Source organism: Amblyomma mixtum, chromosome 2 (assembly GCF_055824585.1).
Source record: "Amblyomma mixtum isolate Tamu chromosome 2, ASM5582458v1, whole genome shotgun sequence".
Lineage (NCBI taxonomy): Eukaryota > Metazoa > Arthropoda > Arachnida > Ixodida > Ixodidae > Amblyomma > Amblyomma mixtum.
Genome location: NC_143013.1, coordinates 189776220 through 189788409, shown reverse-complemented (window position 1 = coordinate 189788409; position 12190 = coordinate 189776220). Strand labels below are relative to the sequence as shown.

The window sequence follows — 12190 nt, the reverse complement described above, 5'->3', positions numbered from 1 at the left end:
GCTGGGCTACCTTGTCATCACATGCCCAGAAACTGCCCATTTTTTCGTGATTTTAACAACGATGTCAATGGCTAGCGCTTCTTTCCCAGACCCTTTCTGCTCTTACCTGGTCTCCTAACATTACCCCCATAATTTTCTAGTCCATGGCTCACTGCGCTGTCCTCAAATTAATTTCAAGACTTTTCGCTGGCCTCCAAGTTTCCGCCGCGTAGGCTATACTGGCAAGATGCAGCAGTTTTATACTTTCTTACAGAGGGGTACGGGTAACATGGCATTTATTACCGGGCAGTGCTTCCGAAATGCACCTCAGCCCAATCTTATTGCCTTAGCTATTTCACAAATTGGTGCAGGCCAGCTCTTTCTTTTTCTCCAAGGGGATACATTTAGTATCTATGTTCCATGCTTTTCTTCAAATCGTAAACTGTTGCGCCATTTTGTGACGTAAGAACAGCAGTTTAGATTTCTTTATAATATTTTATACTCACCTTTCTGATTCGGCTGCCTTGGCCCTCAATTACGCTTTGGAAGTTGTCACCGGAATAATTTAGAAACACAGTGTCAGCAACAAATAAGAGATTACTGAGAAATTTATTAACATCTATTTCAAACTTTTTCTAAACGCGATGGCGAAGAGTGTCCGTCTGATGCGCAAGAAGGTCGCGGGTCGAGTTCTGATGCCGCACAATTCTCCAACGCGTTAAACATAATCCGAGTGTCGATCCTTTTATGGTTCTACCGGGGAGTGGTGAGTTGCGGGTTCGCGGGCTCTATGCGTGATACGTGCCGCGCCTTAAATCTTTCATAACTCCAGGAGTGCGGTCTGACCCTGCCGACGCGAGCTGACAACACGTCCTCTTACCTCTTAAGCCCTGGTGTAGTACTTACACACCACCTCGTGAATGAATACTAATGGCACTGCCAGCTCTTATAGGCACCTTCGTGACTTTTACACTATGTTTACCCCCTTCTCAGTGAGCGAGAGTACTATGCTTATGAGCTTGCTGTATGCGTCCGACTTGTTGCATCGGCAAGCCCGTTTGCAGTGGGTCATCCACTCGTGCACGCCTACATTAGGTGCATCCGCTAAAGAGAGTGGCTCACAATTCTTTTGTTGTGAGCTACTTCGCGTGAACCTCCAAGCTCCTCCAACCGGGGACATCAAGGGCAGAAAATGCAAAAGCCGTCGAGGAGGGGACGTTAGTGCATGTCGCTTGGGATTCAACGAGCGACGGTGGAGCGATCTCTCTTTTCTTCCGCATAGGCGTCTACGTTATTGCAGTGGTAACAATGCTATAGTCGACGGACTTAAGAACATTGCCGCTGCTGCTAGTGGTAGCAATATCCGCTTGAACCTGAAGTACCCTAACGTAGAATATCACGTGGCGGCCGGCAATATTCTGCCTTTCTGCACGGAGAAAGACCGAAGAAACAAAAGATGGGAGCGCGGCAGTGAGGGAGTGGCTACCGTGCGTAAGATGCAGGCTAAAGAGCGAAGAAGGTGCTTGTTCTCACATTTGCTTCTTCATTGTTTTTGAAATATTTTCATCGCCCCTTCAGCGTCCTTCTTTGGGGATTTATTCTCTATTTATGTAGTCTCCGTATAAGAATATGGTTTCGAAAGCCACTGCCATGAAAGAACAAAATTCTTGGAAGCTAATCCACGCATTGCCTGGATAATCCGAGTGCATTTCATGGAGCACATTTCGATGCATCGACTATCTTTTCGTAGTGGTTGTATTAACAGAGCTGTTATCTAGTCAATATAATCTCTAGGCTCTGTCATAAACATAAACTAGCAATAATGAAAAACAATGAGACCTTGATTACACTTTCTGAGTTAGAGGAAAACAAACCAATGTATGACACCGGCAGCCTAGTGTTTTGATATGTTGAGAAATCCATGCAAATTACGGCTGACAAATGATGCGACATGCGTTTCGTACACTACTGTATCGGAAGTATTCTCGTGACAACCCTTCCCTGTCGCATACTTCTCTGAAAAAATTGCTCCAAATATTCGCGTAATAGATTTCTCGCTTCTGTCATTTTGCTGATTCATGTCAGTCACACAACTTTTACTTCTTTCCTCCTGCCTGTAGTATTTCTTAATACGACCGTACCATTCCTACTCTTATGATTTCATGCTCTTTTTAATTTAGTTCTTTTCTTACCACAGATTTAATAAATAACGCGCGTACGCTCATGTTTCTCTATGCTTAGCATACATGCGCTTTTTATAATTTTTTTCTTCCATATCTTGCTCCCGCTACCATCAATGCTGCTATGTAAAGGGAAAGCTAAGTACAGCTAAGTACAGAAAGAGTACAGCTTTTTCCATGTCTTTTCTGGCAATGCCTTGGTGCGGAAATAAACAGTCATGCCTTCAAATCTGTTAAAAAGGGTAACGTATTTTTAAGCATGAAATGCTTTTAGCTCCCGTTGTCGGCAGTGTGGTGACGTCACGCCGAGACCGAGAGCCATCATCCGGGCTCTGAAACGAGAACATCCGGGCACCGTACGAGACTTAACGAGATTTAACGAGACTCTCTAAGCCCTTCTACGCGACCGGCATGCAAGCGCCGGTTGGTCTCCAAACGAGTCACAAAAAATACTGCTGCCAGTGCCTTCTCAATGTTTATCAAGATATCAGTCGAGCTGTGCGTTTGATAATGCACGGAATTATAATTTCCGATTTCTAATAACGCGTGCAAAAAGCACATACATGCCACAATATTTGAGCATGAAATGCTTTACGGTGCGGTTCGGGTGTCCACCGCGATGACAGAGAATTACTGCTCCATTTCCTGTCCTCAAAAAACGTTGCGTTCAAAGGACAAGGCATCGCGCCGAACGGGTGGTGGCGTTCCTACCTTCCTGTAAGGTGCGGCTCGGGTGTCCACCGAGATTGCAGAAAATTACTGCGTAATTTCCTTTCCTCAAAAAGCATCGCGTTCAAAGGACGAGGCATCACGCCGAACGGGTGGTGGCGTTCCGCGGACTGCCTGGCAGCGCTATAACACGCTGTCGCGTTCCACTCCTAAAGGCGAAGCTTAAGCGTCATTAATTAGCAGTTTATTAGTATTTAGTCATTAATCAGTCATTACACACTAATCAGTAATTTGTCATTACTTCGTCATGAATTATGTGTGACGTAATCCAGTGGTAACATCACCAGTGTCACATACGCAAAGTGGTGCTCAAAACGCTTTCGCCTCTACGCACTTCGGACAGTTTCGAACGCGCTGCATATACATTCTTGTCAGGCCTGCGTCTCGTCGTGTCCGCGTGCGCTTCGCATTATGCCCGTAAACATTTCATGCTTACTCTACTCTCGGTTACGGGAGAGGCACAGTTTTTTTATTACATCTTCTATCACTTGCTTTTCCAGGCTGTCTATTGATTCATCCTCGTCCTCCTTTACGCCATAAACAATTAGGTTCGATCGCCTACTTCTGTTTTCGAGGTCATCGACCTGGCGTGCAAGGTCCCACAATGAGCGCTCGATAAGTGATAGTTTTTTTTTTAGGTTGCCATCTATGCTTGAAAATACACAGGCCGTTCTCTACTATCAAGATCAGCTTACAGTTAAGTCGGTGATGTGGACCCCGCTGAAGCCCATGCATTACCTCACTATCTTCACAATTTACATTTACCCATTTCTCGACGTTCGGCGCACGGAAAGGTGTAGAGAAGAATACTTATCCTGGCCACCGGTTTCATCTACCTAAACACAGGTCGATTCATCCCTGCTCAGTCGCATCTCAGCATCTGTGCCAATGGACGGACTATCAATCAGCCGGCATGGTAGACCGTACATTAAGAGAAAGAGAGAGAAATGGACTGAAAGGCAGTGGGGAGAGGACAAATAGAACAGACACCCTGAGACAGGATACCAAAAAATGAAATTGAACTGTATAAGAATTTCCATGCATTAATACTTGGAAATGGCGAAAGCGGGAGGGTAGACAGTGCCAACAAACAGAGTTGCCTATGATGGCGCACCAGTCTTCCCCTGTGAAAAGGCAACAACCAGTCCAGGAGTGGACAGTCTTACATCTCGTACCATGAGCCCCGATTGCGAAAATGCTGCGCCACAATGTCCCAATGGCTGTCCTTATAGAGAAACCAAGTTCGTGGCGTTGGCTGCCGACGGCGGAGGATGAAGTGGCAAACCCTTGTGGGTAAAGCGCACTCGTTGCCTTAATGCACGCTCCAGACGTAAATCCATAGGCACTGCTACCTGCGCTAAGGTAGAATTCGCGCCCGACGCACAGGGTAGTACAAGATTAAAACTACTAAGCAGATCGCCAGGGCCGGGACTTGTGAGGGGAAACCAGATAGTGATGGCACTGAATAAGGTGTTTTTTCCCTTTGCTCGTGCTGTTCAAGCACTTTTTTTTTCGTACTATGATGAGCTTCCTGCACAATCAACCCAAACATGCTTTATATATCAGGCAACGCACGTTAACTAATTGTGAAATTTTGCGACCACAGTCCATCTCCCTTTCCTTACAGCCGCAGCTGCACTATCAAGGCAAGCGTAGTACTGTCCAACTGTCCGAAAAATTAATGGCTTGTCAGCTGATTCTACTGCCGTCGCCTCGTCGCGTGCCACGCTGCTGGCTTCCTCGTTAATTATCGGTGCGTTTCAGCGGGAGCGTAGCCATGAGAAAAGCTAGCAGTACATAAAGCAGACATGAATGTATCGCGCTTGTGTTGTTTAGTCAGACATGTTTTGCGTAGCGGAGGGCCTGGCTTCCAGTGGAAGCATTATTCGTGGCTGCCGTCCGAAGAAGTGCTTGTAGCTCAACTGGCGTGCATTTAAAAGTGTCTTTGGTTTGGACGGCGCCATGGGAGCCAAACTGAACTGGTCTACATTTACGCTTCTATTCGCCATGAACACTCTTGGCAAGTGCTGCAAATCAGACCCTATGGATGGTATGTAATTTTAAATTGCGAACTTCGTTTTTTTTATTTATATATGACGCAGTCTTCTCTCTAGATTTATACTTCGTAGGCTACGTCTAAAAGTGCAGCATTAAAAGGCCCAGCGACACGTGATAAGCGAACACGGGCTCTCGAAAATTGACACATTTATTTTCTGTCAAAGTACCTAAGTCGTGTGCATCAGTATACTGATTCACTGGGCACAGTGTGAGGTAATATACTCCCGGTTATCGGAAAATTGTGCACTATGCGCGAATATTTAAGTCCAGTACCAATATAGTTCAGATATCAATATCCTGTGAAAGCATTAGATCATATTGCTGAGCGCGAACCATTCAGCGAAAAGCAGCCCTAGAAGCACCCTCTCTTGTTCCTTGCCCCGCTTTCTCCTGGGCTGCGGAGTATAGGAGTGGCCTGTTTGAAAAAGCCGAGGCGCAGCGCCGTCGGCGAGGCAACTACTGTTCGGACAGTAGCAGCCGCAGAACACCCGCGCTGAACGCTCCTGTTCGTCGAGACTTCCTTCTCCTCCCCAATCACCATTTCCGGGGATACTGGCCAAGGGAAGAAGAGGGAGTGTTCCGACACGAAAACATGCCAGCCACCGATGGGGAAGGAGAGGGGGGGGGGTGTTTAGGGGAACGAGGGTGGTATCCTGAAACGAATACCTTGTCGATCCCACGACTGCTCTTAATTTGAGGCTGAAGCCTTAGTCGGTTATTGCGACAATGATGCCCTATCGTTCACGTCTGGCTGTTCAGCATCTAGGACGCCCCAAAGGTAGGATAGGACCTCAGAACACTCTGTAGCAGAATGACACCTCTTTTCCAATTTTCATCGCGCGTCCAGGTTGCTCAGAGTGTCTTGAGAAGCGAAGATGCGTGTGTGCTCGTGTCAGCGAGCAAGAGTCAATGTATGCAGTGTGAACGAATGTTCTGATTTCCTCTAGCCCAAACACGTAGAATCAGCGCCGATTTCTACACATGCAAAGGGATTGCTGGTTGGCTCGCTGCTTCTGGTGTTTGTACGATCTGCTTTGATTTGTCATACCATGCGTGTTCACAAAATAGGCGCGATATCGCATACTCGTAATTGCCTGCATTCATTGCTAGTTTCATTAACGGAGGTGTTTTGCCTCATCTTCCAGTAACCGCCTAATATGAACTACGCGTCCTTACCACCTTGCTCTCCGCATTGTAGTTTGCCTTCACAGCGTTAACTAAGAGTCTAGCTACGGCAGCAATTGCTATTCTATGTACCAGACGCGGGCTGATTAAATGACCGGCATTCAATTGTACTTGTCCCTCAGACACGCTCAGTTGGGGCATGCAGATCGTAGTCATCGAATGAAATGAGCCGTGCTTTAAGAGTTTCATTGATAATGTGCCCATAATGTGGTCTAAATTAACTTCATTAAGTTTGGACGAGAAGCTAACTATATAGCAAATTGAAGGAGCGCGCCTCCAGCGCTAGACCCCGTCGCTACACTCGGCAACAGCTTTTCTTGTCATTGAATGGAAAGCCACAGAGGCGGAGCGTCCGTAACTGCGCCATTTCGCTGTATAGTTGAGCCGTATGATGGTGCGCTTGGTTGATTCAGGCATTGCGCTCTCCATAGGACTTCTATCCGTCAATCCAGTAGGTGTTGCAATGAATGAAATCATCTTGTAAAAGGCATGCCTAGAAAAATCGTTGTAGTCAAGAAAACTGTTTCCTCCTATTCTTTTTATCGTCACAATTCCACAGTCATATTAAAAATATTGTTTAAATAACGAACTCTCACAACATATGTATTTTAGAAGAAAAAAAATCAGGGGCCACTTTGGCTCTCTAAAGTGCTGCAAGGCGAAGGCCTTTCCTGGCGCACTGTTTGGCATTGACTGCGAGACTGTGCTGTACTAGTGCTTTATTTGACTACACTTTACAACTACACATTTTGAATGCCGACTTTGACTGCTTCTTTAGCACGACTGTCTCTCCGCTTTGATGAGCTCGGTTCTATCCATGGCTCTGTTTGCAGTAATGAGGTATGTATGTGGTCACCCACCAAGGAGGTTATATATATAGAAACTTCTGGAGTGGCAGGTCCCCATAGCCACCTATGCAAGCCGCTGACGCCGAGAGAATCGGTCGGCGGCCATATTGGGGATCATGGCCAGGATTCTGGTTCATGCGCCCCTAGTTCACAAATCTGCCACCACGCGCCGCATGAAGTTGAGCTCCTCCTTCTCCTCTTACATTCCTCCTTCCTGGGTTGGGGGAGAGATGCCTTCACCTTCCCGCATTCTCCACTTTGTGTGCGCTCCCCTCACGTGAACCCAGCTTTTCGGGGCCCCGGCAGAGATTCCCTTTATTCTTTTGTCACCCAGCGTATTCAAGGCGCGCTGATTGTGTCGCTCCCCTACTCGCTCCCTTCTTTGCTGGGGTGAAAGAAAAGAAGCCGGACCGTGGCTAGTGCGGTGTACGCATGCCAACTTCGTCAAAAAATTTGGGGGCGGTTTAGCCCTGCTAACTACGAAATATTTTTCGAAAGCAAGTTTTTTATGTGGTCCCGACGCGCTCGCTCGTGAGCGAGCGCGTCGAGACCGGCCGTGCTATGCTTTGGTTGTTTGCTTTGAGAGGTTGAGTCGTGCCACATGAATGCATACTTTAATCAAAAGTGCTCCCATCGCAGTGAGGCTATACCATGGGCTGCTGCATAAATTGCGACTAGAGAGCGCGCCCGGGGTGGATAGAGGAGATTACAAGGACTATTTTGCGTGATAGGTACATTTTTTATTAAGCGCGTACAGTGACCACATGGGCATAAGTGACACTGATATTGCGTACGCATTAACAATACGAAAGCAATGAAACTTCCAGGGACACTCGTTCAAGCAGTGAAATGCGTAATTCCCGACGCTCATACTTAGAGCTCACTCACGAATACTTGTATGTGGCTCTTACTCTGTGCATTAAACATATTAAAATCGTGTATTAATCACTGCATTTCAACACTCATGTTATTGGCCTCGATAGCAGTCAGCTCTTCGAAACTTCTGTCGATGTGGTGCAAATGCAGTACGAATGCGTTGAGTGAGCAAGTGCTGCAGTATAATAAGCGGCAACACCTGATGCTGCGCTTCATGCTTGTTTCACTGACTCATTGTGCGCGGTACGTGATTTATCCAATGTGACAATTAGTAGTGTGGTAGTTCACATTTTTTCTAGGTTGGTAAAGTGTCTCCGATGATTATTCGTTCACCGTCGATAAGGGCTTTACCACTGCTGCAAGCGATGCAAGTTTTGGAAAATATTCAAGTGGTGTACGCAAACTATGAAGAGCTAAAGAAGACTTCATAGACCGGCATGCTGGGAACTATTCCGAAGCGTTTCCCGTCTGTTCGGCAAGAAACTACGCCTTTACCCAGAGCAGCACTCAAGAGTCAAACCTTAGTTAAATGTTGTTGATTATGATTTAAATTTCTTGAGAAATGAAGAGAAGTTATTTTAGATAACACGACGTTTAAAAGCTGACTGGGTTTCTCAAGCGCGGCGGCTTGGCGCTACACCCAGCCCGCTTGTGCAGTGGGCCACGCGCGCGATTCATTAGCGAGAGGACGCTACGTGCGCGCGGCCCTGAATATGCAGTGAATTTACCCGTCACGGATGCGAATACGTGCAACAATACCTAGGCGCGCGCACGCGAGTGGCGCGAACATATAGTTTTTTTTTTTTTGCATTTTGCATATGTTGTGCAAAGCTACCCCTGCCTTTTTTCTCTGTCGCTTCGCTACGTACTTCTCGCTATCCTCTCCCTTTGCCTTTAATTCCACCGGCGCAGCTCCAATGTTTGAGGTCATCATCATCATCATCAGCCTGACTACACCCACTGCAGGGCAAAGGTATTAGATAGCAATCACCGCGGCCGGCAACATTTTTAATTTCGTTATTGTATTTTTGTCAGTTGTTGTTGCCTCTGGCAAACCACTACTACTACTACTACTTCTTCAAGGAGGGACTGCAGGGGAGTTGCAGGTTCTTTTTAAGCCCACAAACGCGGGTTAAGCACAGGGAGCTATTTCAAGGGAACGATTAACATTCCCCCGCGACTTTTAAATCAGCCAGGGCAGCAGGTTGGGCATGTTGGTTATTCATTTGCATTTGTGATGGAACAGCGCAAAAACCGGTGTTCCGGTGTTTTACTCTGTTCCATCACACACACAAAAAAATTAACTGTGCCATGACTTAGGGCCGTTTCACATGCATGCGATTCTCGCCTGCGACGCTGTGACTGGGGAGGGCCGTCGGTCCAGCCGCAGACGGCCTGCGACCAAGTTCCGTCCGGTTGGAATTCAGTCGCAGCGTCGGTGTGTTCGCTCTGCGACTGACCAATGGGCAGCGCGGAGAGGGCGCGTGTCACGTGGGAGCTGTTGCCGCGGCCACGGCCGGTCTCGAGGCGCGCGTGTAGCCGCGGCAACAGCTCCCACGTGACATCACGTCACGCGCCGTCTCGGCATGGGGTCACGTGGGAGCTGTTCCCGCGGCGTAATCAAAACTGTTTATTCTAATCACAACATACGAAATATTGCCTTGCATCTAAAAACACGCTGGTCATAACATCGTCAACACATTCCGTGCAGCCTTTCTGTCGAGTTTAATCGTGGGTTGCCTATGCAAACATCGACCAACCTTGCGTGTCCCTCCGACCGAATTCGCTGGGTACGCGTTGCATGTGAAAGCACTGTGCGAAAATCGCACTGCGGCGTCACCGACTAGGCTGACTATTTTCTTTCTGCGCAAGTCTAACTCGGACTCGAGCACAATGGTTCTGTTGGAAGTCAGTCCTGTTGACAGACGCCTCGAAGGGCTAGGCCACCACGCTTCGCTCTACGTTCATTTGTTTGACGTAAGCATTGTGCTGCTTCACCTTACCCCCATATTTCACAGCCTACGACACCAAGCACTTGAAGCGAGGTATTACATACCACGCCTTAGGCCTTTTTTTTAGGATGACTGTCTTTGGGACGGTGGAGGAGGCGTCCGATAATGGTGACCGGCTTGTGTGTAGTTTACATCCCTTCTTTTTTGAGAATACTGGCCAAGGTTTCGCTGACTTCGTCTTAATCAAAACTTGCTTGCATTTCACTGTACCCTTCGGACATGACTTTTTGGCAGTGTTCTTCCTACAAAGGCTACAAGAACAAGACGCACTGTTCGCAACATCAAACCCTACTGAAAATAGGTCTATGATGCAATAACCTCATAGAGGCTTCATCATAGAATATCGTGCAATTTTTATGACATATCATACAATTTGTATGATATTCTGTGGCATCTCTATGATGACTGTGTGATTTTACAGAAATGTATGTCATTTCTATGATAATTTTCTATGATTTGTATGATAAGTATATGATATTTGTATGACAAACTGTATGAGTTTATTGCAACATACAACTTTTTCCAGCAGGGAACTGATGAAGAAGAGGGAGGTGTAGTACCATGAAGGGCGAAGGATGATGTGACTCATGTGAGCTGTTGCATAGGTAGGGAGAAATTGGTGTTATTTTTTAAGAGCGGTTATTTTGCAACGGGGGATCGGTCGTGGGTGGTAAGGGGGCGGGAGAGAAAATGACAGTAGGGGGGCCTCCTGTTGTGCCTTTGCCTGCCTTTCTTTTTCCCCCTTTTACTTTTCCTCGAGTCGTAGAGCGCAGACCGTGGTTGCCTCTGGAGTGCGCTGTTTTTCTGCTCCCTACAGTGAAACAGGACTGAATCGGCGCCTCTCCGAAAACGGCCCGGAAAGGTCTCATACATGAACGCACTCTTGTCTCTAGGCTGTCATAAAAAAAAAAAAATCTTACAACCCGTAATGTGTCAGTCCTGGCGAAGGGTCACTCCATGCGCGAAAGAAATCTCCCAAAAATGACATCAGAGCTTTTGCAGAGGATCAGTTACATTCTTTAATGCCTTCCACCAGCTTTGTTATAAGCAGAGCGCGTGGTCATGGCGTGGTACGAAGAGTTGCACAAAAATAAATTTCGGACGATTTAGCGCGGTTACTCCACATGCGCAGGTGCGCCCGCACTCCGGTTTTCACTGAGGTTGCGGTGTTCGGATCCATTGCGCACGGATGCTGTTGAAGAAATGATATCCAAAACACAGCGCAAGAGACTGGTAGTTTAGGATTCGGGATGCTCGGTTGCGGCGATGTAGTTGTCTAAAATTGATCTGTTCGCGCTGGCCCGGGTTCGAAACCCACTCGCGGCCGTAAAACATTTTCGATTATTTTATTTCAGGTGAAGCAGGCTTCAGACATACAGACAGACCACGTCGAAATCGAGAATTCAAGCCTTAGTGCCGCACCAAAAAATGCGACCCCGTCAGCTGGCTGTTGTTTTACCAGTTTGTGGAGGTGGCGGTTGATAAAAAAACGGCCGCTCGATGGAACCGCAACACCGAGTGGCCGTGGTTCTCGTCTGCTCACTTACTGAAAAATACGGCATGCTGAAAGGCTTTTCCTAGAGCCTTTACTTCGTTCCTTCTCATTAAACGTGCGTGCACTGTGTTATTATGGCTTGTGCGCAGTATCAAATAAAACAAACCATTGTGAACGGGCGAGACCTTTCAGCGGCCACGTAATTGGTGAAAGCTTCAAAAACCACGTGTTCTCGCCTTGTGTGGCTAGAAACCAGTCGAATGTAGCAAACTTTCCGTTTCTCCAGAGATCATCTGGCGACGACAAAGCGTCGAGGCTCCAATGTCACTATATCAAAAACAAAAAGAAAACGCTCAGAGTAGAACACAAAAATCACAGGACGTGATTAACACTGTAGAACGCGAGATTTCAGGTGATGAAATTCGTATTTCTTATTGGCATTTATTTTCATATTGCTTTCAATACGCATGGCCTCACTATTCTTTCACTCGTGATGTAACTGTGCTCGTACCTCTCAGACGTCAACGCCAACACCGACGATGCACAACCAAGAAACATGCCCTCAACAGCTGTCGATGTTAATACGTCGCAGAGCGTGCACTGAGAATGCAGACAACGAAGGCAGCTCCGTGGAAGATACCCGCTTTCACTGTGGGTCGCTTGGCGGCCTTGATGTCCGCTGACGCACCCTAGCATACTCTCGACGTGCCGGCATTCATTGTGTCTGAAGTAAATGGACAACTTGCAGAATTGCAGGAAAGCTTATTTACATGAAGGTCTCTTCAAACCAAGAACCCTCGTTCACAGACCGCGTTTCCACTTCCTGCT

At 47.1% G+C, this 12190-nt stretch overlaps 1 protein-coding gene across 2 annotated transcripts in view; it reads left to right on the top strand.

Moving 5' to 3' along the window:
* Nucleotides 1-4792: 4792 nt before the first annotated feature.
* Nucleotides 4793-12190, top strand: part of LOC149361869 (uncharacterized) — a 109366-nt gene continuing 101968 nt past the window's right edge. For both annotated transcript variants that reach the window (XM_089569606.1, XM_089569607.1), the window contains exon 1: nt 4793-4938. In XM_089569606.1, coding sequence (XP_089425732.1) covers nt 4851-4938 — 88 coding nt within the window. In that variant the 5' untranslated portion in view covers nt 4793-4850. The remainder of the gene's footprint in view (nt 4939-12190) is intronic.